We start from the raw sequence: 27,162 nt of genomic DNA on the forward strand, positions 1-27,162 counted from the left end.
TGTTTCTTTTTTCTATTGGGAATCTTTAGAAGGAAACTCTTTAAAATTTGTGGTGCTCTCGTTTAGTCTGGCTGTCAAGATTTGAGGGTTTTCTTTTCAATGCAATCCATTGATTATTAGCGTTTCTTTAAACCAATGACATTGAAAAAACAACCTTGATCTTAGAGATTAATTTTTGTACTAATGATTTTAACATTGAAAATTTCATGGGTTTCAGTTTTAAGAAGTATTACACTCTTTTGGACGTAGCTACTAACTAAACTTAAAGCAAAAACCATATACCAGCAAATAAGTAGGTGGGCTTCATACAAAACATTCAAATTGTCCATTGAGAGGCGTTAATTGTCGTCTATCAAAAGTTAATTGAATGGACAGTATGAAGCACTCAAAGTTCAATGTGCTATTTGACCTGAAAAATATATAGTTCAGTGAATGAAATAAGAATCTTGAAAACTCTACTGTGTACTTTACCCTAGTCACAATTGAGGAAAAATGAAAAGCCCAAATTGGACGATAGCTTTCTAGGGTGCTTTTAGAGAATATAATTGTAATGCACTTTTCAATGAATATATACGTGACATGGAGTGGTAATTGGGTAACGTGTTTAAAAATTTTCAAAAACATACCTCCATCCAGATATAGAGTACAACTCAACGCGTACTAAAGCAAACAACCACTAGCAATTTTTTGGGGGTGTTCTCGGACTGATTATTTCACTTGACTTCAAATTCTGATGTTACATAATTCTTGTTTTTTGACGTTCGTTCTCTTTCGTTTGTGTGCATAGATTTACATTTTTTTTTAATAGTGAAAAAAATGTTGGAAGTCCTGAACTTAAATAACAGTAACTTTTGCTCATTCTAATTAATTAGCTTTTTATAAAATTCACAACTGACAACTGCCTTTCTTGTAATAGTAAAACTCACAATTGCATGTATAATCATTTTCAATCACCCCATTACCTTCATAAATCCATTATTAGGTCTTCGAAACATGCCAATCCCAAAAGGACACCTCTTAAAGTGTAAACCAATAATGTCCTTGGCTAATGCATCACATATAAAGTGAATTTTAATTTTATGCACCGAGTACACCCAATGTAATGGGCTGAAGCCTCATATAATTTATCTCATTCCAGAGGTTTTCTATGGCAGTTTCGTAGCTGGACGAAATCTTCGATCATCTAAGAAAACTTTTTTTTTTTTTTTGAGGGATCCACATAGAAAACTTGCTAACCTTTTTCCTTGTCGTGTATCCATTTTACACAGTTTATAGGGCCATATTCCGAACTCTATGGCAAACATGACAGTAGCTCAAATTCAACGAGCAATTGGAGATGCCAGGAACGATAACCATGTAGCCATCAAAATGGCAATTGTACAAGTCTTGACATGTAGAAAAAAAAAATCATTATCCACTTAGAATTTTCCCTGTACTTTCAGCCAATCTCCAACCACAAATCTGCCCAAACTACCAACAAATTACTCAGTTGTTTTTACTTGAAGTGGCAGAGCCATCTCATTACGAGAGTAACAACTCATATAGATTGGCCTACTCTCAGAAGTCAGAACTCTTCACATGTGAAACAGGAGGTGCACAGGAAAAAAGGACCGTTGTCATTAACGGACAATTTTGTCTCCCAGCTAGACATATAATGTCCCATTTCCATTTATCATGTTCTGGAACCAGAGAAATCATCAAGTCTCAAATAAACACATATAGAGTAGGATTCATTCTTGCTGTTATATTTTTTATTTAACTTTCATCTTGTACTTGTTTATTTTAATTATGGTACAAGGAGAAATTTGAATAAGCATTGTATGACTAGTTGGATTGAAGCTATGATATGAGAAACTTGAATACGGGTTTTGTAAACTACTGTTGGGCAGAAAACCCTGAGAACCAAATAAAGAGGTCCAATATATGAATACTCATATTAAACCCAAGTTACTTCCCTAGTCCACCATGATACTCAAGGCAAATTCAACTATTTGGAGCTAAATCGTGGATCCTATTTTCTTCAACACGTTAATAGAATCCCCGTCAAACCCCTAGTTCCAAGATACACCAACTAGACTTAACATATTACTGGCTGCATGGCCCAACATAAGACGATAACAATTTATCCGTCCGACAAAAAGATAGCAATTTACTGATCTATTATTGAGAAGAAACAACTTGCGAATATGTAGCCTAGACTCAAACTCGAAAACCTTTTTATAAAGTGTAAAATGAAAGATCTCAAATTTAGAATCTCTCACTTACACTCTCTTCTTCTGTACTATTCAATTTATCCCTTTCTCATAACTCAAAAACTTTGATACCATTGGTTGAGAAAAAAAATTCAAAGAGCTGAGAGCCCATCATAGAGGCTTAAAATATTTAGGAGCCTAATGCCGATGCAAAAGGTTAAATTGATAGGTCTTAAACCCTTATCTATATATTAAAAACTCCTTTTTTTTTTCTCTAAAAATAAGGTAGGATAACTAATTTTACTCATGAACCTAAAAATTGTTCAATTTGATGGAGCTGGAAATGAACTTCCCCAGTTAACTTAGTCTAATGTCTAGTTGACTCATGAGATGTGTCCAGTTTCATTACTTTGGAACTCCAACATAAACTTACCATGATCACTTCAGAAGAAAATATTATATATGAATATCCTCCAATAGCCACTTTCCTCCTTAATTCAAACATAGACTTCCTTCCTTTAGCTAATACACCTCTCTCTATAATTCAGACCCCATTCCAGCATCTAGGAGGAATATTCCACCAAAATGTGAACCCCAAAAAAAAAACAAAAACAAATATGTAATAGACTCTTAGGTTAATGTGGTATAGCTGATGAAGCCAGTAATTTATACAACCACACAATTGAAGATAAGAGTTGATGGTTCGGGAGGCAATGATCATTTTATGGACGAGATGCGAGTAAAGTTGCGTGTAATGTCCGGCAATTATAGCAAGACTTTTCATGTACTGTTGTCCTACTCTATTTTTGTTCGGTATGAAATGGTAAACGATTTCATCTCAGGATTTTTGTCTAAAGAACGTCAACGTCTAAACAGGTGCAAAGCAATTTATCAATTTAGCATACAATAACCCTTCGCGCAATTTAGCATTTAACCTATTTCCAAAGCACCATTAAATCACTATCAGTTTCCTTCTTTAATTGATTTATGTTGGCAATCATTTCTTTAGCTTAAGAAGTTCCTCGTTTAAAATCTTTTCCATCTCTACAACTGTCCTTGCAGGAATGTGATGTAGTGGCAGAAGATTGTTTGTTTGCATACCCTGACCAGGTCACCTAAAATAAATGTACAGACTGATTTTATTTGGGGTTACAAATTTGTATATTATTTGGTTGAATGGCTACCCACATCAAAGTATTCAGATAATATTAAGTTCATAAGTTCACAAAAAATATCCAAAAGATTAAGGGACTCATGGATTTGATGAATGCCTGATATGAATCTTGGGTTGACTTGGTTTACCATATTAAATTTCACTTTAAGACACTGTGCTCTTAAGACCTTCAAATTTATCCCATTTAAATTCAATCGATAATATTATTAACAAGACTAACAGAATAGAGATACACTGCAAATCAATAACAAATTGATGAATGTGGTTAGAAAGAGTAAGGGGATCGTAATTGGAACAAAATTATGCATTCATACGTACACAAAGCATAAAACATGATAATTATTCATTGCTGTAAAAAGTGAAAGCGGTGGTAGTTTAACTTAGTAATTTAACATTAAACAAGAAAAAGAAGTACAACTTCTGAACAAGTCTTTGGTACATCACGTTTTGCAGTTACTCAGACACTCAACAACAACTCAACAGTAAAAACAGCAAAATGTAAATAGTTATTAAGCAGGTAGACCCTGCAAGACTCTTCATTTGATGAAAATTCTCCATGTTCAAAGTTGAGCTAAGCGACTTATGTCAATTGGATATGCATCTGATGACTTTTGAGCCCTGTATGATCTTCTCCCAACTATGATATTTGCAGCTTCAGTTGGATGAAATGCATCCCAAAATAGATGCTGATTTCTGTTAGGACATGGAGTTTGAAAAGGAAGACATGTTATCTGGCCATTGTTTCTCCCAACTCCACAGCAACCTCTATTTGTCACAGTGAAACCTGCGCAGAAAATTAAATATAATTCGAAACCAGCTAGATGCATTTTCCAACCCCCTCCAAGAGTTGAATTTTCGTAGTTAACATAACATTTTGAATTTTTTAAAATTTTTATTTGTGAAGTAAAAAAATTGCATCAACTCAAACAATAAATGTGCAAATAAATTTCTAGGAGAAATGGCATGGAAGTTACCAAAAGCAGAGGGACTGCTGATTAAATCCTGGAAAATCCCATAAGCATCAATGTAGATAAATCTTGCATCAGTGAATTGATTGTTCAAGGTGTCCACTAAAGACTTAAGTTTGCTATTGAACATCTGATTTGCCGAGTTGATTCTGGCCACACAAGTTCTGCCATCAGGGCTATTTTGGGCTAATTCATTTGGACTGCATCCAATTTGACCCACTCCGATCAAAACAAGCTTCCTTGCTCCAAGGTTATACAATCTCTATCGACAATCATAAACATCAAAATGTCAAACTTAGAACTTAACAAAGAAAAAAGTAAGAAAAAAAAAATAAAGGAACAGTTCTATTCTATGAAATATGAATAGGGCTTGTAATGAACTTTAAGAGGAAAAAAAAGAAGGAGGAAATACATGAAAGAGTAATTAAATGAAAGAAAGGATAAATGAAAAACCAACAAGAACTTTTAAAAGTTAGCACTGCTTCTCGATCATTAATTTTCCCTTTTTAGTAAATTAAAACAAACAGGTGGCTAAGCAGACTGCGTTTAAGTTATTTTATTTTATTCTATTTTTCTGTTTGTTATTCTTCATAGTGCTTTAAAAGATTTGTTCACAGTTCCTCATTTCCAGCTCATAATTAATATCACCTAAACTATTGTCCTTCTGCCCAAGTCAAAAGGGAGGTTGGTCGATTGGTACAACATTGGAAAAAACACCCTTTTAGAATACGACTAAGCAATAAATACAACTAGCTTTTGTTCAAGGAGGCAGAGACTTCTGAAACAAATTGTGCGTGAAATTGTCCAAGAAATTAATTCCTCATGCTGTCATGCATGGTAGCTTTTGCTACAGCATGATGATCAGAAGTCGAAGGAGACTAGAAGAGTGCAATTACATCTCTAAGAATGACATAATGTACATCAGACACCTCATTTCTTTGACTTTTCATTTCTTTCTGTCCTCTTGCCTTTTTTTTTTCCCTTCTTCATTTATCTCCATATAAAACATAGAGTTACTTAAATTCTCTACCCAAGCATGCATCAGCAAATTTTTTCTCTATCTCATCACATGATATGATATATGAATGGGATAATTAAAAATTTTAGTCATGGAAAAATATGAGTGTCTCACCCTTATTTGTTGAGAATACTGGCCAATAAGAGCATTAGCAAATTGCTCAGGTGTGAATTGTCTGCTACTTGAGTAGAATAGAGGCATGAAATAATTGTTAAGATAGTCATTGCTGCCAAGTCCAACTGAATATATGCATTTGCTAAGGTAAGCTGCAGCACGGTTTTGGTCTCCAAGTAAGCTCACAATTTGAGAAACTGTGTTGTTGTAATTATTCACCTGCCCAGTAAAACTAGTTCTGGCACCCTATATGAGAGAATTCATCAGCACCTTCATATGCATGTAGACCAAAAAAAAAAATAATGTAGTTGTCAAAAACAAAGTAATCTTTTGTAGTATTACCAATTGCTGGCCAGTTTCTTCTCTAATTCCAGCAGCAGCTGAAGCATAATTTACTCCTTTGAGTATGTCTTGGCCCTGGGCTCTTGTGAAGGGTCGAATATATCCATTGAATCCCAGTAGCTCAGCTGATGATGAAGCAAACACATTGAATAGGAATAATCAAAATGAAAATAACACATAAATTAAAATATACGTGTGTGTAGATTAATACATGTGTGTGTATATAAAAAAAATGTTATTTGCATTCCTATTTTTGTTAATCACACTCTCACTATCATTTTAATCATATAACTTTCATTTATTAAACTATATCATGATAAAATAAAATAAAAATTGAGTGTAATGTGTGTGTGTGTGAGTGACGGAACTAAAAAAAAAATTAACTAGTATACAAAATCGATATTGTAAAAAAAAAAAAAAAAAAAAAAAAAACCTTTAGACTGCTACGAGAATTACCCAACATCACACTATATGCAGTATGTTTCCAAATTTTACTTGCTAGGCAGATATTGCAGTATCTCGAAAACGTTCTTGCCAATGCGGAAAATATACGTAGTAAAATATAGTATTACGTGAGACCATAAAGCGAATACTTTCTTTGACATGCAATTAGTAAACAACGAAGAACATGTAGTCATTAACCGCTTGAAAATGATAGTCAAGAGAATATGCACAAAAGCAGCTCATCATTAGATGTGACAAGTTCGACGGATATTTGCTAATTCTTCGAATGTATATGTTATGACTGCATGTTCATGGTAATCTTATTTTTAATATTGTCAATATGAAGTTGACCTAATTTCAGAATTAGGAAGCTGATAAATATTACCTTTTAAATAAAGAGAAAGTATAGATATATACGACCAATCAAGCAACAAATTAGTGAGAGAGTAAGAGAGAGGGGTTCAAAACTCACTTATAACATCAACGGTAGTTTTTCCATTACAAAACCTTCCAGTTGGTCCACCAGGAAAATCGATTCCATAGGGCAAGTAATTAGCTTTAGCCAAAGAATTGATATTGTTGTTGTTACCATTGTCCACCAGGGAATCTCCAAAAATAAAGTAACATGGAACCTGGGGCTGTGCTAAAACCCCGATCGGCACCACCACCACCACCATCACAACAAACCCCACCAAGAATTTCTTGAACTCAGCCCCCATTTGCAACATATTTTAGAATAAAATAAAAGGGAGTTCAAAGAATTTTGTAGCTAAAAAAAAAGGGCTAGTACTAAAAGGTGGTGGACTCCTTTTAGCTATTGAGTGATGAAATTCTAGGAGCATCAAGTGTGTTATTTATACACATATTTTAAGGTCAGACTTGAAAGGCTTGGCAATCAATTAATAGGTGTGCAGCAGTTAGTTCTGGGAATCAATCAGTCAAGCAATTAACTTTTATGGGTGAGAAGTAACGGTGCATTAAATTTAACGCGGATAGACTTTGAGTTTCTTTACAGTTTACACTGATGGCCAAACAGAGTTAGTTTGAAATGGTCGTCAATTTGACAATCGCCCTTTTTGTCTGCGCCGACGACACAATTCGTACTGCCGCTTGCGGGCGCCAAAGAAGTCGGTACAAGCATACTTATAAAGTCCCTCCCGGTCGAGTCGGCCAACCCGATTTATCCGGTAGGATCGAATTGATCACTAATTAGGTGAGTTAAGCAATAGATTCATCTGATCAACGATTAAGCGGTTGGATCACCGATTTAAAATATTGATTATTTTTTATAATTTAAAATATATTATTATATTATATAATATAACTGTTGTCCAACGTGCGGTTGAACTGGTGATCAGATCACCTCTTTGGATCGGGTTTCGAGTCGGGTTTAAGAGTACAAGGTCCATTTTTCCAAAGAAGTTTTATCGTTTTGGGCCTCGTTTGTTAGTTTAGGCGAGAGAGAGAGAGAGAGCTTAAATTGCGAGATAAATATAATTTGACTTTGAATTATTCCAATCAGAGTTAATCTACTTAAATAGTTTGGGACATTTGCAAAGAGAAATTAATTTGAATTTATGAGTATTACAGTTTTCTTCTTGAAAGTTTTATGGACAAGGTAACTTTTCTTTCATTTCTCTTCATTTGGCAAAAGACGTTTTTAGTTATTTTTGCATTCCATTTCTTCCTATACTCTAGAATATTTACTTTATTTTGTGCTTCCAACTAGTGTAGGATAAAATTTCACTATCATTAATTATAGATGCACTCTTACTTTATAGATGACACATTAATTCTTAAAGTATAAAATCCATCCCACTTTAATTATTAAAATTTGAGCGTCACTTGCCTACTATTATGTTAGTTTTGACAATCGGTTTCATATTTTAAGGGATAAAATATCCAAAGTTGAAGTTTAAGAACTAAACTCCGATTTTACACTTTAGAAAGTAAAGAGCTCAAAATTAAAACTAACTTAAAAATTAAAGCGGGAGTGCATCAATAGCTTTAAAGTGGGAGTGCATCAAAAGGTTTGCTACATCTGTTCGTAAAAATTATTTGGATTTGTCTTGTATTCAAGATAATTTAAAACGAACACATTTATGTTTACTTGCAAAATTAAAAACAATTTCTCACTTCTCCAGTTCACAAGGAAAGACAAACAAAACAGAAACGACTTAAAATTCATAATCACAAATAAAAAGACTGATGGGTCTAGTTTGCACGAGAGCTTTGAGCACTACATTTTATAAACATCTAAGAATACATATCGAAATCCTATCTGATGCTTCCTCGGTCATAATTCATAAGTCGCCAAGTATCTGATTCCCATCAAAGCAGCAGCCAAATTCCTGGTTGAACTTTCGACTTGATTTCCGAATAAGGTTGTTAAACTTGGACCAGTAAGTGATCTAATGGAATATCGAGTTGTGACTTTAACCAGTTCAACCAATTAAACTGGTTGAGTAACCGCAACACCTTTTTTTATGTATTTTAATATTTGTTGTCCATGGATTTTTCTCAAATAATGGATTTTTCTCAAATGACATAATGTTGGACAACAGATTACTTAAAACTACAAAAGTGTATAAGCTAAGTTTCAAATTTACCTAGTACTAACAAAACATAGAATATTAATGTAATTAACTAAAGAAAACTAAGCAATTTCGAAAGTAGCACTGATCAATTATTAACAAAAGCATATATTTGTATACGCTTACTGCACATATTTTTTAGTTTTTATAATTTTAGCCCTCAAATTATTAAATTTTCATACTTTTAAGTTTTAACCCTTCAATTTATTGTATGTATATGTTTAACCCTTGAACTCTAAAAACACATCTAATCTGACCTTCCCATTAATTTGAATTGTTAAGAGCAAAGGAACCGCTTCATACATAGTATGCAGGCAAAACTTGAAGGTCTAATAAATTAACATGGTGAAAGAAATAGTTCAAAATTGGGGATTTATCATTTAATACAAATAGGACCAAATAAATCATATTTTTGCAATGCCAATGACATAAGAAATTTAAAGTTGACACCAAATGAGTCTTGGAATAGCCAAAAAAATAATGATGAGAGTCCAAAATTCTATTGTTAAAATTTAGATGATTTCATTTCAAATTTCAGTTTTATCAAACGCACCTTAAATTTTATTCAATTGTCCCCTGCAGAGCACATAATTGTATGTGTACACAGTTGTTAAGGATATCATCTCTATATACGGTGTGAACTATGTGTAGAGGTTTGATGTGATAGTGCTTGGCGTTTGATTTTAAGACGTAATACTTGAATTTTTGGATTTCAGTCCTTTCTGATAATAAGTAATGACTAGCATATATTCAAATATGTCTAGAAATTAGGCGCACAGATTCTTATACATCATAGTCTAGATATAATTCGTTTCCTTTGTTTTTTTAAATGTGCTGCTTTGAAATTTGAAAGAACAAATTCAACATTTTCCTAAAACTATAAGAATGTCATGGCGACAGTAGACACTAGCCCTTTTTAACACTAAGCACTTTTGTTATAGTTAAGTTTAGAATGACATGGAAAACGATGTAGATATAGTTTTTTAAATTTAAGGGATTTGAATAATTTTCTTCCGAAAAGGATCAAATGCATGGGACAAGTGTTGAGTTGTAGAAAAATATATTTATGACTTAAAAATACATTTTTATAACCAACAATTACAACGAAAACCTTAAGCTAGAGCAGTAGTATGCCATCAATCATCTCCTTTGACTCTAATTAATTGAAGTTTACATCTTCAAAGTTGTGCTAAGCGACTTATGTCAATTGGATATGCATCTGATGACTTTTGAGCCCTGTACGCTCTTCTTCCAACTATGGTATTGCCAGCTTCAGTTGGATGAAAAGCATCCCAAAACAGATATTGATTTCTATTTCGACATGGAGTTTGTAAAGGAAGACATGTTATTTGGCCATTGTTTCTTCCAACACCACAGCACCCAACATTTACGACAGTGAAACCTACACCAGGAAAAAAAGGGCGAAAATACAGCAATGTCAATTACAAATATATACTTTGAACCATTTTTGTTCTATTTCAAAAATTCTTCTAATTGTCTATTTTTGGTCAAAAACGAAAACACTAATCACCAAATTTTTTTCCATTGAAATTTTCAAGACCATTTAATACAATGCTCAAATTTTTTATCAAGGGCATCACAAGTTGAGTTTCGTGTTGTTCAAACCAATTCATGTAATTATTACTATATTTAATAAAAATTTGAACAGTTTTTGTATAATCGCAAACATAGTCGTATGTATTCAAAAGTTCAAGTTTAAGCCCAATTGTATGAGTTTACACCAAAAGTTGTGAGAATTACATGAATTGATTTAAACCGGATAGAATTCAACTTGTGAAGGCCCTAATCCTCAAACTTTAGGTTTGAAACTGTGATTTTCTCTTTTAAACTACATCCTTAATAGTTAATTTTAGAAAGTAATGTGTACAATACCAAAGCTACTGTCTATTTTATAAATACATGAGACGAATATCAGCACGAAATATTGAAGTAAAGAATGATGATGCTGAGAAAACTGCAATAATAATTTCAGAAACTGTAAGGAGGCTTATGACCACAAATCTCATGAAAGATTAAAAGTTACCATTCTTTGTCTTCATTGACATCATTTCATAAATGGAAATTACTCTATCTAGCAAAGGACAATCAGAAAAATATCATTTTCTAGGAAAAATGGCATGAGAAGTTACCATAAGAAGAGGGACTGTTGAGTATATCCTGGAAAATGCCATAAGCATCGATGTAGATAAATCTTGCATCAGTGAACTGGTTGTTCAAGGTGTCCACCAATGCCTTGAGTTGGTTATTGAACAACTGATTGGCATTATTGATTCTTGCTACACAGGTCCTTCCATCTGGGCTATTTTGGGCCAATGCATTTGGGCTGCAGCCAATTTGACCCACTCCAAGTAGAACAAGCTTCCTTGCTCCGTAGTTGTACATTATCTGCCGTCACAAGTGTGTCAAAAAGTCAAAATTTGGGAAAGTACATTCAAAAAATTGGGGAAAAAAAGTGGTTTACTACTCTCTTTTTAACTAAATAATTTTGATCTACTGCATTTTTCCTATTAGTCATTAAAGTAATTAATGATAAATTTAAAAGTAATTTCCTGCCTCTCTTTTTAGTTTTACTTTTTCTGTTGGCCATAAAAAAATAATCTTTTCCAAAAAAAAAAATGGAGATTAAAAGAAAAAGAAAAAGTGGTATTGAAAAATACCAAAATTTTGGCAATTGGAAAAAAAATATTATTTTACACTATATTCTTAACTAAACTAGTCTTTGCCCTCTCTTTTTTCTTAGAGAACTCAGCCCTCCCATTTTTACAGTTATCTAATTTTTTCCCCCAAGTTTTTAATTTTTCGCTTCTTGCAAAAAACGTATGCGTTATTTCTTTCATGGTGCTTTTATGCATAATGGTTATCTTCAACATGACTAGTAGGGTCATAGGTCAACGCACCCCCCCCCCCCCCAACCACAAAAAAAAGTAAGATACATGCAACCTTTCTCTACTTTTTGCCAAACGATCATATTATAGAAACAAATGATAGTTATATAGACAGATGTAACCGAACATACTGTTGAATAAGAAGCTGAGCAAATTGAAATGAGATTCACTTACCCTTATTTGCTCAGCATACTGTTGAATAAGAACCTGAGCATATTGCTCAGGTGTATACTGCCTGCTAGTTTGGTATATAAGAGGCATGAAATAATTGTTGAGGTAGTCATTGCTTCCGAGTCCAACTGAAAATATGCACTGGCTTAGGTAATCTGCAGCAGCATTTTCATCTCCCAGTATGTTCACAATTGCTCTCACTGTGTTTATGTAGTTCCTCACTTGTCCAGAAAAGCTTATCCTTTGACCCTAGTTATATTAGAAAAATGGTTTGATTGATACCCTCGATCCAAAAAAGGGATGTCATATTTCATATGGTATTCGATTAATTAACAAAGACAAAAAATTGGAAAATTTTTGAAAAATGGTTAGTTTAGTACCAACTGCCTTCCAGTTTCCTCTCTAATTCCAGCAGCTGCAGAAGCATAATTTACTCCTCTAAGTATGTCTTGGCCACGAACTCTTGAATAAGGTGGAATATAACGGTCGAAGCCCAATTCCTCAGCTGCCCATAGAAATAAAAAAAAAGATATTAGTCAGATAATTTTTGTTACAAGACAAACTGAATATCAAAAGACAGATTCACAAACACATGGAACAACATCCCATGTTTACAACATCTATGAAATGTCTAGAGGATTTTTTTTTCTTTTTGTTTTATTCATAGGCAGAATTAAAAAATTTCTTCTGAGGGAGTGAACTTTAATTCAACTAATCTTTAATTTGAAATATTTTAAATTTTTTTGGGGCAAAAGTTTAACTATACATAAATTTAAAAAAAAAAAATTCAACTTTTCAAGAGAGAAAAAATTAATTTTTCAAAACTTTCTTGAGAGGAAGGGGGGGGGGGGGGGAGGTGTAGGAACCCCTCCCCGCCACTCGCTAGTTTCGCTCATGATTTTACTATTATGGTTCTTCTGGTCCAAAATTTACTTGGTTGATTAGTGAAGTAAGTAATTGATTGCATGACACGGTACATAGTGCCATTCACATTTAATGATGAGAAAGGTATAGATTGAATTAAATGTTGACATGATTACGTGGATGAATAGGTTTAATGACTGCCTCGAGATGCAAATCATGCAATTGGATAATAAAAGTAGAACATGCAGACAGCAGTCATGCACTGTTCGAATGGATGGAAGAGACTGTGACACTGAAGGAGCTCGTGAAATATTAGAAGAAATCTTGTTTTTTTTTAAAAAAATTTTGTGGCTATTTATTGGGGATACTAATATAGATCTCATGACATGCAACTATTATAGGGCATCAAAATAATGACAAATCTCATTCTAGACTTTTCTCATGGTATATAGTAGAAAGATGCTACATTAGGGAGTCAAAAAATTTGAATCGAAGAACTTAAGAAAGGATGTTTGCTCCGTAGAGATGAGGATTGGAAATGCCTACAAGTTTCAGATTAGGGGGAAAAAAATGACGTTATGCTTGGGAGGTTAAGCACACAATTTAATTGTTAGTAATATATTTGGATTAAAAGTGTTTATAAACTCTCAAAATCACAGAGCATGTAACTTACTACTCACTGGACATGTTACATAGAACTTACCAAAGGAACTAATTAATTAATATACTTGCTTAGGACATATAGTAGATAATGCAAAACAAATGAAGTGACAGAGAGAGTAAGAAGAGAGAAATTAAGCAAAATAATGGTTGAGAACTCACTTATGACATCTACCGTGGTTTTCCCATTAGAAAACCTTCCCGTTGGTCCGCGGGGAAAATCAATTCCATAAGGCAAGTAATTAGCTTTAGCCAAGGAGTTGAGGTTGTTGTTGTTACCATTGTCCACTAGGGAATCACCAAAAATGAAGTAACATGGGACTTGGGGTTGTGCCAATACCCCATTCTCAACATTCAGCAGCAGCACCAACACCGCTACAAACACCAAGGACAACTTCTTGCATTCACCCCTCATTATTGCACAAATTTGTGAGGAAATTTTTTTCAAAAGGGTTTCAAGGAATTTTGCAGAAAATAGTGCTAAGTCCTTAATTCCTAGGACAGTAGGATGCTTTGTGGCTGAGTGATGAGCTTGCCAGCATGAATTGTGCTATATATATATATATACACACGCACCAATTGGAATTGGAAGAAGATAAGAGTGGGACAAACAAATAAAAAGGGGTGCACCAATTGATATGGGAGTCATTGGTTCAGAAATTGACTTTATGGATGAGAAGGCAAGGCAGTGAAGGTTGCATTTAATTCACGCGGATACAGTATGAGGTTCCTTATATTGATGTCTAAACTTTGTTGTCTTTCTAAACTGTGAAAACAAATCGAAATGCCTGCAAAGCCATTGTGATCTGATTGCTACGCACCAAATTGTAGGAGTACAAAGATTAAGTCTACTGGGCATTTTAAAAAAAGTGAAATGAGATGAATCTGCATGGATATATCTCAATCCGAACTTAATCTCCATCCAAATTTTGAAGGTCTGATCTCAAGTTTTCATGCAAAGAGAATATTTGCATTAAAACAAGGTCTAAGTACGTGAACGACTGAAGATAAGTGGAGCTTTGGAAGAAAATAACACTTGCTGGTTTAAATGATTATTCCCGATTTTGAGCAACTTTAGTGGTATAGGTTGTATAGCTAATGTTTTCGAATACTCCAGATGTAATTCGTTATCTTAAAACGTCGGAAACAATGTCCTTGCTTGGTTTTCTGTTCTTTTTTCTTTTTTCACCATTTTAAAACAAGTATTATGTAGTCCACAAACTTCTTCTCCCTTTTTCCTACAAGTAATAAAATTATTTTAGAGAATATGGTAAGATCCAAAAAAAAAAAAAAAAAGATATGCCAAGATCAGATTAATCAAGACATTTTTTCCCAAAAATTTTTTATATTTTTCGTAAATATATTTCTCAATCACTTTTTTATTTCACATACATCAAATTATTATTACAGTATATTTTTCTATCAAAACTCCAACAAAGAGCAATCCAAATGGATATCCTAAAATGCATGGTTGACCATATGAACAGATATCAAATTAGGAAAATAGCCACATATATTTTGACTCGGCCTTTAACATCAATTAGAGATAACAAGCGGTTGGCTAGTTCAACGTCGTTGAAAGCATGCAATTGGTTTCGTACTTTCGTTTCTGAAGATGACTTCTGTCAATTTGACATTTTAGTCCAGTGTATGGGAAAGTCGTGTATAGCTATGAAGGGATTAGAAGAATTATGTAAAAAAAATAAAATAAACCACTGAGAGCTAAACCATAATTAATCCTTTTAATGCACGGTCAGCAATTTAACTGAAAATGCATAGGTTACTTCACCTCGATTTGTACAGGATATATCATCCAAATATGATCATTTTTGGTCACTTTCACATAGGTTAAAAATAGTGCATTAACTTTCCCACAAAAAGAAAAGAAAAAAAACCCGTAGTTCACTTACCGACCATGTATGTGTGCTTTTTTTTCCAGAATTGACTACAATTATTATTAGTTTGAACATTCTGGAAGTGAACTCCCTCGAGAATAATGCATTTTAGCCTCGGTCAATAACCGTTTACTACTTTGTGGAGCATGTAAAAAAGAAAAAAAAAAAAAGAGGGTACATACTTGAAAGGATTTTTTCTAATGTTACTCGGACGAGTGCCTATTAGTACACCTAAATGATAGGTTATTTATTATTATATAAATACACACACTAATATTTATTACGCTCCTATATTTAAATACTTTACTAAATTAACTTCACTTTTGTGGAAGAATTAATATGTGAGAAATCTCTTGATAAGATTCTGCCGACATCGGTTTGCCAAACCCTACTTGAAATTCCTTCCAAAAAAAAAAAACAATCCTACTTGAAATAGGATTCCATACTAATCCATTTCATAAATGACATGGTGGCTCCACAAATCCTTTTCCTAACTGTATGTTAATTAAGGTGATATGTAAACATGCATGTGATACCTTTAATCATGCGTCTTCTGGGATCAACGTAACTGAACAATTTCAACTCCAAGAAAGTGATCACTTCCAGATGAATAAGGCACAATTTGGTGAAGCTTGAAAGGTTCAACTTTAACTTTAGTAGTTGTGGACTCAGCAGTCCATTTCTTTACTAATAATGCTCTTGTGGAAGCCATCACAGGTTCACAACATTAATTTCTGAAAGAGATATGCTACAATTATATGAAATGAAAAAAAAATAATGACTCCATTTATTGCGTGGACAGAGTCTTACGAAGTAACGTGGGTCGGCAAAAGCTTATAATAAATCACGAGCTGCAATCAATACGTTTCCATCACCATTACTCGGAGTTGTTAAGGGTATTAAATTAACAATTTTCAGTTAGTATATTTTCAGAAGAATAATGATACACAATTCCAAAATTCTCGATTCATCTTATCTTGGATATATAAACGTTCTAACGTGAATATAAAACCTACAAATTTATAAGATATCTAGATTTAAAGGGTATTTCTGCCCCTATGCATTGTTAGTAAAGATTTCCGCGATTAGAGTTTCAAAATTCTAACTGTATATTACCATTCTTCTCTAGAAAAAAAAAATAGAGAGAGAAAAAAGAAAAGCTGCCATTATGGTGTGCCGTTGGGCTTGATCTTATCATTTTATTTCCCTACAAAAGTAAAATTTTTTTTTTTTTTTTAAAAAGGACATATATCTTACCTCCATCGTCTCCATCAAATGTAGAAACAAGTTCGATTTGACAGTTTGTTAAGCTAGGAAAAGAGCATCTGTGCAACATGGGATCTTTAGGTATTCTGGATTAAAGTGTTCGGAAGTTAAAATTTGTCATACATCAAAACCTTTTAATGAAATTTATACAAGTGTATCTGCCAATTAAAATTTAACCAATTAAAAGAAAAATGGTGTTGTATCTTGGTCGTAAATTGGGTATGGCAAGTTTCCCCATACATCCATTAGAAAAAATCCTCAACCACTTTTTCATTAGTTTAAGAACTTTTATTCATATTTAATTATGTTAAATATGAATATTGCCTGACATTGTGTAATGTCGACTACCATTTTGAGTTCCCTGTTGCCTTAGTCGTTCTGTCTACAAGATTGTGTAATGTCAACTCTGAGATTAGTCAATTCTGAAATTGTGAAGCAGTCTTACCCTCTCTAGAAGCTTATTTTAGGATTATAAATTTCCTGTTTCCTTTTTTTTTTCCCCTTTTGTTTATAGGTTGCCATTTTACTTTTTGAGTGTTTCCAGTATTTATATAAATATAAACTTCAACTATGTGAAAGCCAACATCAGGTTTCATGTTCTTTTCGGATAAACTACACTCTAATCCTATACTTCTCTTTTCTAATCTTAATGTCATTATAACTTATAGGGCTACCCAAAACTATTCGTGTTTAGCATTTTGCCCGTAAACTATGAAGTACAGGACTATGATACCTTCAACATACAATTGCTTTGCAAAGTAGTGCAACAATGTAATTTGGCTAGAAATCAAATTTAGCTGTCCTTTTATTAGTAAAAGACAATTTTTTCCTCTGATTATTGTTTTCTAGTGAGAGATAAATATCAAACAAGATTTTTAAAAAAAAAAAATTCAGCACTTGAACGGCTACTTTAAAAAGCCAATGATTGCAATTTTATTTAATTAAAGAGCTTATTATCTTTTTAATTGTGAAAGGCTAACTAATTTCCCGCACAAAATTTTTGTTGTTGATCTATGTGATGATGTATTATAAAGTTCTGAACTACTATGTTTTTATTGCAAATAGTTTAGGGGTGTAAATTACAGTTAACCCTAATTTTATAAGACGTTCTCATTTTTTCAGGCTGCAATAGCAACATCTTTTAATTTCTAGTAGAAAATTTAGTAATTTCTTTAAAAAAAAAAAAAGTTTACAACTTTATTGGCCACAGCTCATGAATAGTTGGATCAGACTGAGAATTGGCATCTAGAATTGGTATTCCAACTTCTGATGCATTCACCTTTCAACCCTTGTCCTAATAACATCAACCAAAACACATGATCGAATCCCGTTACTATACATCAATGTTTATTACGAAAAGATCAGCTGAAGCAAACTTGTATTTGTTACAACGAATTAAATTGAAAGAAGAATTCTCACAATTTAATCCATGAAGCAAAATCCTAATTAGTAAATTACAAAATTAATCGAGTCAAATAAATTGCAAAATTACAAATAAGAATAATTGCAAAAACTGAACCGTTTTTTGTCCTTGCTGCTACGATCTTTATAGTACTGAATTTTTAGATTACGTATGAGAACAGAATATAGTTGATGATGGATGACTGTGTAATAAAAACGGCAGTATATTTTTTAGACCAACGTAATTTGGTTGCCGACCAGTTTGGTCGTGTAACATTTTTAACAGATTTGGACAACAGAAACCTAACTACATGGAGTATTTGTCAATAATATTATGTCCTCGTCAATTAATCAAAATTAGAAACCTACTAAGTGGAATTACCAAATGAATAAAATTGAAATTAAACACAAGATTACAAGGGAACAAATTGATCCCAAATTTAGTGCGGAAGGTATGAAATAAGGATCATCCATAATGAACATTAGGAGAATAAGATAAACTTGGATGGGCAATAACTCTTGTGATGCAACCACAAAGTTTATAGTTTGACCTGTATTTTTCAGTTTAAAAATGGAACTATTACGTGTGGACGGCTACGAGGAGTCTTGTCCTAACAGCTATATCTTGCACCGACATAAATAAATGGAGTTGTAGCAAATATAGGGAATATGCTCCATAAATTCTTGGTAAGTTTCATTCACAACCATACTAGTATTAGAATGCATTGTTATATTTCTTAGTGTCTATCTAACGGACGCTCATTGAACACTCTTTAAAATATATTTCAAGTGTTCAATTTTTTTTTTTTTTAAAAAGTGAATTTTATTATAGAAAGTATATAAATATAAAAAAATTATTATTATTAGTATGTGTATATACATAGTAAATTTGGTGTGATTCGGATGCGTGAACGAGTATTTATTAGACATCCGTTAAAAAAATTATTTTTTATACAAGTCTATGAGTCAAATCGAAATATGTGGAGCATTTATTGTACAAAGTGCTGCCAACTTGACATGGATAAATGAAAGATAAAATTGATAAGATGAGTTATCACACTATTGTATCATTTATGGAGCATTTCCTTTTTCTTGAAGCTGGTAGAATTAAATTTGAGTAGTTGAAGTAAAACACTAGCAAAAACTCCGACGGAACTAGTCAACTACAAAAATGAGTTGACTCAACGTTGAGTCAAAATGGATGCTAGGTCCCTTATGGGGCAAGATTTTTTTTTATTTTTTTTTCCAAGAAAAACCTTTTGCTGCTCAATTTTACGCCGCAATAGTCAATGGCCAATTTGGACTGCTAATCGAACTAAGCAATTGCACCGACCTCGAATCGTACAGTTCATGCGGTTGCTCCTTTGTTATTGGAATTATCCAATTTTCAGTTGTCTTCACACGATGGAACTCCTCCCTCCGTACCAAATTGGGAGTTCAACTATTGCCTACTGTAAATCCTTGTGGTTTGGATTCTCTCCCATGGCTTAGTTGGGTCTTTTCCTTCCCTCATAATCACAAAAAGTACGCTAATATTATTTGCAATTTGACACAAAAAATTTTGAGCAATTTACAATCCATGTTACAATCTAAAGGTGGTGATATAAGTAGTAACAATGACCTTGCACGTAGATCCTTGTACCACATCAGTTCTTTCAATTTTGCGGCTAATTTGGTGTGGAGTACAGTGACATCCTTTGCTTGCTATCGATAATAAAGACTGACAAATCTAACAGAATAAGAATAAAAGCAGAGAATGACAACTAATATATCTGAATTTGAGATGGATTCTGAAGAAAGGTTTTGTATTTAAAGCTTATACAACATCCCTGCCTGAAAAAACAATTTTGCACATAGTGCATTAGGAAAATGTAATGGTGGGCACAATTTACTAGTCGTCTGGTACATATGGTCCAAATAAAGAGAATTTACAGCCTTAGACTTGGATATTTCAAGGCCCTTCTTGTTTCCTTGTCTTTGCTCCTCTCTGAACATGAGCATATTTTAAAGCAAACTCGATTTTATAACTTAAGCATATTGAGAAAAGACGTTTAAAGAATGCAAAGACTAGCTTAACTGAATTCCAGCCTGTATATCTAGTCTATTCCAAATGAGCCTAATCAGGCTTAGCTCTTTTTATACACAATCTAAGAATAACGTATACGCTTGAATGAAACACTTGTAGTTTTTCTGTTTTACACACAAAACCTTTGTTTTTTGTAGGGTTTGATGATCGAGTAGTAATTTGGAGCTAAATGGAAGAAGTTTGAAGAAACCTTGAAGCGCTCGAGAAGTCACTAGTGTTCGTGGAAGCAGTTGCACAACAAGAGGAAAAGTGTTAAAGAGTTTGCTCATGAAAATTGTTAGAATCCTGCCATGGATTGTTGGAATGGATTCAATCCGTCCATGGATTGCAGTGGTAGAAGACTGGATTCCATCAGTGAATTGAAGGTAGAGAGCAAACCAAATGAGCAAGAAACAAGATAGAAGAATCCGGCTATGGATTGTTTCCAGGTGAGCCAGATTTCATGCATAGATTTAAGAATGTTCAAAGCAGAGTTAGAAGAATCTGGCCACAGATTATGTTTAGCTTGGCCGGATTCCTTGGACGGATTCCAGGCGGAAGGTGAAAATTCGTAGAATAAAATGGAGCATGCAATCAAGCCGAACTGAAAGACACAATGCGTCCGCACATTATGCCCGGATTCGTATGCAACATGCGTATCTTGCACTTGGGCATATGCAACTTGCGTATCTTGCACTTTCTTTCATCCATCTTCATGGATATGAAGGGATGATTTTGGCAGAAGATTGCAGATAAGATGCAAAAGTAGAATCAATAGTAATCTAACCCATTAGGGTTAGAGAAGCTCCAACAATTACAAGAATGGAAGAAGTTTATTTAGCAAACAAGTTTTTCTCTCAATACTAGGTGGGGAGTGCCTGCGCATCGCGGAGTGTTTGGTACCTGTTGTTAGAAAGAATATTTTATTGAACAAATAATAGTACATTCTATAAAGAAATAGTCATCAAATATGACAAATCTAATAATAGTATATTCTAATTGCAGCACACACTTGTACACTTTATTTTATCAATACTTTTTCAATTTTTCTATTTTCAAAAAATCCCTACAGATGTTATTTGAAAATCGCCTAAGAACAGACATAAATTGTTGCAGACAAAAAAAATATTCTCCAACGGCTAGTTATAGCAACGTATTAATTGCACAACGTGTTAATATATCTTTGTGTTAATTGCACAACAAAAGTTACATTTCAATTAAATGTGTCTATAATACCATTTCAGTAATTAAACCAACACATAAGCTTATATGAGTTGTACTCGATGCAAAAACTGTTGCAAAATAATTCTATATTCCAAAAATACCCAGATATCTCCATAAATCAAAGATTTAAATGTACCAAAATGAAAGCATTTCGGTAAATATACCTAAACACATGTTGCCCTCAATTGTATCAAAAGTTTTTAAAAAACTACACAATAATTTATATTTCCAAAAAGGCCCTATCCATGCAGTTGAAATTCAAACTTCCTTTGACAAAACTCATTCTTATATAATATAAGGATATGGATTTGTCTTCATGGCCCTGCAATTCTCCGCATTTAGTAATTGTTTTTTATAAACAACGTGTATCCTTTTAACATAATAATAATTTGCATGTATAATAATTTGGCAAGTGTAGGGGAATGTTTTCTCCCCCATCCCCACTCTTGCTCCTGACCCATTGCTCGCTATGGGAATATATCCATCGATTATGGGTTGTTTGCTAACTAAATCCAAAATCTATTTTAGTTATAGAGACAAAGAAAGATTTTGCTAAATGAAGTACTATTAGATTATGAAGTTTACCGTACAAAATGTATGGGTATTTAGTAATCAAAAATTTATGTAAAATTCCAATGCTGTCATCCTCTATCAGTTTTGGTTCTTAGATGGATTTTACTAAATCAAATAACATGTGTTGACCAAGAAACTTTATCACAAAGTCAATTGACATATTGTTATTAACTCACTTTGCATTAATCATATAGTAGTAATCCATGCAATAATATACAAGTATTATATGTATTATGATGTGGAGATTGATCAACACATTTTGAAATAAATACATATAAATCTAATCAATAAAATTTAACTTGTGTCTGAATATGTACATCTTATATTAACTTGCATATTTGAAAGAGCAAAGGTATTAATACGGTTATTTTTCACGTAATGACTACCTAACTAAAGGAGTTAAATTGAGAAAAAGCATATAGAACACAACAAACAGCTAATACGATGAGGTAATAGAAAGCTTTAGATCGTTGATTAATAAAACAGTGAATGAGTCTTCTTACAAAATTGCTAGCATGTCAAGTAATTCTTTACCGACCATAGGCCAAATGGAAGAGCAAAAGAATTTGGCAAGACCATCGACAAACTAGTCTTGATATTGCAAAATCCTTTGGTTGTTGATGAAAGTCTAGCAAGTCAGTGTCTGCAGTTTGTTTGTCACAATTTTTTTTTTCCAGATTGTTTATGCGTGTTTGGTGGTTGTATAAAATATCTGCATTTTCCACCATTAGAAGAAGTAACATTAGAAGAGAGCCTGTTGCATAGTGTCTCATTGCCCTCGCCTTATAGAAATGGGTTCTACTGCATATGTTTTTGTGCAAATATGACCCCGAATTTTTTACGACCAAAATAACGATACTAGATTGTTTTTAGGCGTCTCTAGCAATTAAAGTTCGTTGATTATGCCACAGAATCACCCATGAATTTGTACAGTGTTTATTCATCCAGTATTTTTTTTTTTGGAAAGCATAATTTATATAATCACTTTCAAACCTGGAGCCATATTCATCTCCACACCAGAAACTTTTGCTTGTTTTTTGATATTTTATCTTTATGTTATATGATACGGATAGCGATTGCTTGACCCCCCAAGAATAGGGATCTTCCTCTTCCACCTCCTCAGTTAATTTAATTCATACATTATTGGAATTCAAGTTGCTATCCTACTTAATGAAAATAAATTGCACATTTGGATAAAGAAAAATTTGACACCTCAAAGCCACATACAAAACTTGTTTAATATACTACAATTTTCAATTCACATCATAAACAAGTGCGGTCAACTATTTGGATAAATAAAACCACTAAAAGTTCGAAAATCTTTCAAACAACATAGCAAAATCAAGTTTGCATGTGTATATATTTCTAAGAATACCAATGTTTTTTTTTTTTTTTTTGCAAGAATTTATCAGCTGCTTCACTACTAATGATATTTAACATCCTCATCTTCACAGTTGAGCCAAGCGACTAATATCCACGGGGTACGCATCAGATTGCTTTTCAGCTCTGTACGATCTTCTTCCAACAATAATATTTGCAGCTTCAGATGGATGAAAAGCATCCCAAAACAAATACTCATCTCTATTTGCACATGGAGTTTGGAAAGGAAGACAAGTTATTTGGCCATTGTTTCTTCCAACACCACAGCACCCTGCATTTGTCACCCTAAAACCTGCATATGGAAACAAATATCAGTACACAAATCAAGTTAAATTCTGGTCGTTGACAAAAATCAAACACATCCCTACTTATAATTTTATGCCAGGCATAATGCACAATATAAATCTATATCACTTATCACTCACAATTCCTAGGAGCCCTTCTCCAAATTTGGGCTTTACCTCCTTGATAAAAATATCATTTTAACCCTACACAACTTGCAGTTTACAGTACAATAAGGAGAGTCCAGCACAGAACTCCTCCCATTTTTATGATGGACGAGAGTTAAATAATAATGTTCTTGATTACAAGAAAAAGAGAAAGTTAGATAACAATGACGAATGGAGCCAAGAATAATTACCAAAAGCTGAGGGATTGTTAATTAAATCCTGGAAAATTCCATAAGCATTGATGTAGACAAACTTTGCGTTACTTCGATCGTTGTTGAATTGGTCCACCAATCCCCTGAGTCCATTATTGAATATTTGATTTGCAGAGTTAATCCTCTGGACACAAGCTGTACCATCGGGGCTATTTTGGGCCAATGCATTTGGACTACATCCAATCTGACCCACTCCGATCAAGGCAAACTTCCTTGCTCCAAAATCATAAAGCGTCTGCACATGTAAAAGCCAGAAGAACCAAAAAATTTGAGGCCCAATTTATATGCTAAAACATAGGTACGGCTCTGATCTTCTTCTTCTTCTGCTTCTTCATTTTATTTTTATTTTTTTGAGCATTTCAGATTTAATCAACGATAAAAAAGGAGTAAGTAGAGAAGAAGGAATATGAGAACACTCACCCTTATTTGTTCAGTATATTGTTCTATAAGGACCTGAGAATATTGTTCAGGTGAAAATTGCCTACTACTTGAGTAGTAGAGAGGCATGAAATAGTTGTTAAGGTAGTCATTGCTGCCAACTCCAATTGAATATATGCATTTGCTTAGGTAATCTGCAGCAGAATTTTCATCTCCAAGAATATTTACCATTTGCGAGACTGTATTCTTGTAGTTGTTCACTTGTGCTGTAAAACTAATCCTTGCACCCTAAAATTTCACAATGACCAATGAATTGGTATACATGTTCCCACTATATATATGTATGTGAAATGACGATAGAAAACTTGTGAAATCGTTAAAAAAAAAAAAAAAAAAATTGGAAAAAGATGCAAATAGACCCTCATACTTTTACTTAATACATTTCTAGCCCCTCGCATTTGAAATGATGCACTTTGATCTCACATGTGAAATCGTTGCATTTTGGTCTCGAAGTCCATTTTGATTTTATTCTATTCCGAAAAGTGGACAGAAGTATCAAAGTCCACTTTCTTTTTCTTTATTTTTTGTGTTGGCCTAAAAATTAGAGGGTCATATAAAATCTTTTTTTTTTTTTTTTGGGGGAGGGGGGGAGTACGTCGGGAAAAATGTAATCCTTTTTACAGTTTGATAGCAAAGCACTCTCGCGTCCTCAGAATTTTCAAGCAAAACTAGACCGAAAATGGGCATTAGGACGAAAATGTCTCATTTTAAGTACGAGAAAAGCAGAAAAAAAATTATATAGCAACAATGTGGGACTATATTTTGGTTTTGCTGAAACAAAAGTAGAGTTGAGTACCAGTTGTTGGCCAGTTTCTTCTCTAATCCCAGCAGCTGCAGATGCATAATTTACGCCCTTTAATATCTCTTGGCCACTAACTTCTGCATAGGGTGGAATAGGATCCTCGAACCCTAACAGCTCCGCTGATAACAAATCATCAAATTAGTGTACTATTGACACAAAGTATAGCATTTGCAATTGATGCAAAATTATTGTTAAACATCTATACCATATATTTTTTCTTTTTGGAAATACTTCGCCATGCATTGACGAATATTTTGATTACTAATTCATAGAGGATACTAATTTGTCCATTAATTTCGCCTGGCTTAGCAACAATAATGGGCAGAGTAGGACCCTTAGAATAAGTGCGCAAAAAAAAAATTGAATAGATTGTCAGATATGGAGCTTGTTATTTGTACAAGAGTACCATATAGAAAGAGCATTTCGAATAATGAATTTGCTACAGTGGGCACCTATTATTTTTCTTGAACAATCTTCTTGCTTCTTGTTGTTTGGTTCAATTCCGTTTTAAGATGGTCCCACTTGGAAAAAGTTGGTGTAATATTTTCTATTTAAGGATACCTAATTTAATGTCTTAGAACAAAACTAGGTGACTATTATACCCAAAAAAAAAAAAAAGGGTGGCTATTCATAATAATACTTTCCCATCCATCAACCTTGGGTTGTTTGCTAATTGTATCCGATGTTTAATTTAGATCACAGCCACTAATTAGGAATTTAATGAAAATACTTTTAGAGCCCAAAAAACCTAAGTAGAATCCGAGATACGAGCAATATAATCATGCTTTCACCCTCTACCAATTTTCTATTTATTCAATTGACCTTGTTTGAAACGAATAACTTGCATTGACTGACAAACTTCGTTGTAAAAATGCAGCACAAGCTGAAAAATGTTTACTAGTTTTTTTGTTAATGTGTTTTGTTGTATAGATTATAATTTTTCCGAGTGGTAGTTGCACTACTGGACACTATTTCTTGCTCATACATAAAAGTTTACTAATAAACGTAAATAAAAATGCAGTAAAACCTACCCACAAAATTAGAAAGAAATGAGGTAGTACATTTTATGGTAAATTTACTTAGAGAAAAGGACTCAAAAGTCAATTTAAATGTATGGTTCACTGTTCATGCAACTAAATAAAAGTAGAAGGGAAACTTGGTGAAATAGAGGTCTCATGAGAAGAGATTCATGGTGAAAATGCAGACTTCAAAACAAATACCTATAAAACTGACTCCTAAAATTCGCGAGCAGATATCGGCGGCATGCATGTTTAAAAGAGCAAATGATTCTGGCATTCTTCGCAGAATACCAGCCTCATCATCTAGGTTTACAAGCAGACAAAAGAGTGGAATTGAGAGAAAGGAATGGAGATCCAAACCTATGACATCAACAGTGGTTTTTCCATTGGAAAACCTTCCACTTGGTCCACCAGGATAATCAACTCCATAAGGCAAATAATTAGCTTTGGCTAGGGAGTTGATATTATTGTTATTGCCATTGTCTACAAGTGAATCACCAAAAATGAAGTAGCAAGGAACTTGGGGTTCTCCGAAGACTCCATTATCAAGATTTAGCACCAACAACAGACACCCCACCAAGAATTTTTTCAGCTCGCCACCCCTTAGGGCCATTGCCATGCCTGATGCCCACTTCAAGAGAAATATCCCACCCAAAAAAGGTGTCACTGAGTTTTGCAGAAATGAGTAAAGTAGCAGAAGGAGAAGAAACCTTTAGGTTAGTGGAGGTGTTGCTGAGTGATGAAATATAGAAAGATTGGAGGTATTATATATAGAAAATTTTGATCCAATTAACGGAGAGAATTGAGAGACGATGATTTAGCAATTACTAAGTTTATGGATGCGAAGTCGGTATGGTGCATTAAATACACGCGGGTAAGGTACTGTGAGTTTCCAGGTACCTTGTCTCCCGCTGGTTCGTCTTTTTCCCCCTCTATTGTAGTGTTTGGTAACCAATTTGAATTGGGTTTTTTTGGATGGTGTTCATGGTGG

General features: G+C 33.5%; 3 protein-coding genes across 3 annotated transcripts; all 3 read right to left on the reverse strand.

The window, feature by feature from the left end:
- Positions 1 to 3,737: 3,737 nt before the first annotated feature.
- LOC113763206 (GDSL esterase/lipase At1g29670-like) lies at positions 3,738 to 7,057 on the reverse strand. The gene is made up of 5 exons (XM_027306949.1): positions 6,725 to 7,057; positions 5,809 to 5,933; positions 5,467 to 5,712; positions 4,341 to 4,596; positions 3,738 to 4,150 (listed from the first exon to the last, which is right to left on the reverse strand). The coding sequence occupies exons 1-5, from the start codon at positions 6,978 to 6,980 to the stop codon at positions 3,927 to 3,929; spliced, it is 1,107 nt and encodes a 368-aa protein (XP_027162750.1). The 5' UTR covers positions 6,981 to 7,057; the 3' UTR covers positions 3,738 to 3,926.
- A 2,931-nt stretch (positions 7,058 to 9,988) lies between these two features.
- On the reverse strand, positions 9,989 to 13,893 carry LOC113763207 (GDSL esterase/lipase At1g29660-like). Its single transcript, XM_027306950.1, has 5 exons — positions 13,610 to 13,893; positions 12,304 to 12,428; positions 11,927 to 12,172; positions 10,997 to 11,252; positions 9,989 to 10,248 (listed from the first exon to the last, which is right to left on the reverse strand). The coding sequence occupies exons 1-5, from the start codon at positions 13,860 to 13,862 to the stop codon at positions 10,025 to 10,027; spliced, it is 1,104 nt and encodes a 367-aa protein (XP_027162751.1). The 5' UTR covers positions 13,863 to 13,893; the 3' UTR covers positions 9,989 to 10,024.
- Positions 13,894 to 23,141: 9,248 nt separating this feature from the next.
- Positions 23,142 to 26,940, reverse strand: LOC113763205 (GDSL esterase/lipase At4g18970-like). Its single transcript, XM_027306948.1, has 5 exons — positions 26,532 to 26,940; positions 25,147 to 25,271; positions 24,333 to 24,578; positions 23,892 to 24,147; positions 23,142 to 23,543 (listed from the first exon to the last, which is right to left on the reverse strand). Exons 1-5 carry the CDS (start codon positions 26,788 to 26,790, stop codon positions 23,320 to 23,322), a joined length of 1,110 nt encoding a protein of 369 aa, XP_027162749.1. The 5' UTR covers positions 26,791 to 26,940; the 3' UTR covers positions 23,142 to 23,319.
- Positions 26,941 to 27,162: the final 222 nt, after the last annotated feature.

The sequence above is a fragment of the Coffea eugenioides genome, chromosome 2, assembly GCF_003713205.1.
Source record: "Coffea eugenioides isolate CCC68of chromosome 2, Ceug_1.0, whole genome shotgun sequence".
NCBI classification, from domain to species: Eukaryota; Viridiplantae; Streptophyta; class Magnoliopsida; order Gentianales; family Rubiaceae; genus Coffea; species Coffea eugenioides.

Coding starts and splice junctions, on each gene's coding strand:
- LOC113763207 (XM_027306950.1), bottom strand. CDS start 13,862: ATGAGGGGTGAATGCAAGAAGTTGTCCTTGGTGTTTGTAGCGGTGTTG. Junction 12,429..13,609: donor AACCACGGTAGATGTCATAA/GTGAGTTCTCAA, acceptor TTCTATGGGCAG/CTGAGGAATTGGGCTTCGAC. Junction 12,173..12,303: donor AGGAAACTGGAAGGCAGTTG/GTACTAAACTAA, acceptor TAATATAACTAG/GGTCAAAGGATAAGCTTTTC.
- LOC113763206 (XM_027306949.1), bottom strand. CDS start 6,980: ATGTTGCAAATGGGGGCTGAGTTCAAGAAATTCTTGGTGGGGTTTGTT. Junction 5,713..5,808: donor AAGAAACTGGCCAGCAATTG/GTAATACTACAA, acceptor TCTCTCATATAG/GGTGCCAGAACTAGTTTTAC. Junction 4,597..5,466: donor AGTATTCTCAACAAATAAGG/GTGAGACACTCA, acceptor GATTGTCGATAG/AGATTGTATAACCTTGGAGC.
- LOC113763205 (XM_027306948.1), bottom strand. CDS start 26,790: ATGGCAATGGCCCTAAGGGGTGGCGAGCTGAAAAAATTCTTGGTGGGG. Junction 25,272..26,531: donor AACCACTGTTGATGTCATAG/GTTTGGATCTCC, acceptor ATTTGTTATCAG/CGGAGCTGTTAGGGTTCGAG. Junction 24,579..25,146: donor AAGAAACTGGCCAACAACTG/GTACTCAACTCT, acceptor GTGAAATTTTAG/GGTGCAAGGATTAGTTTTAC.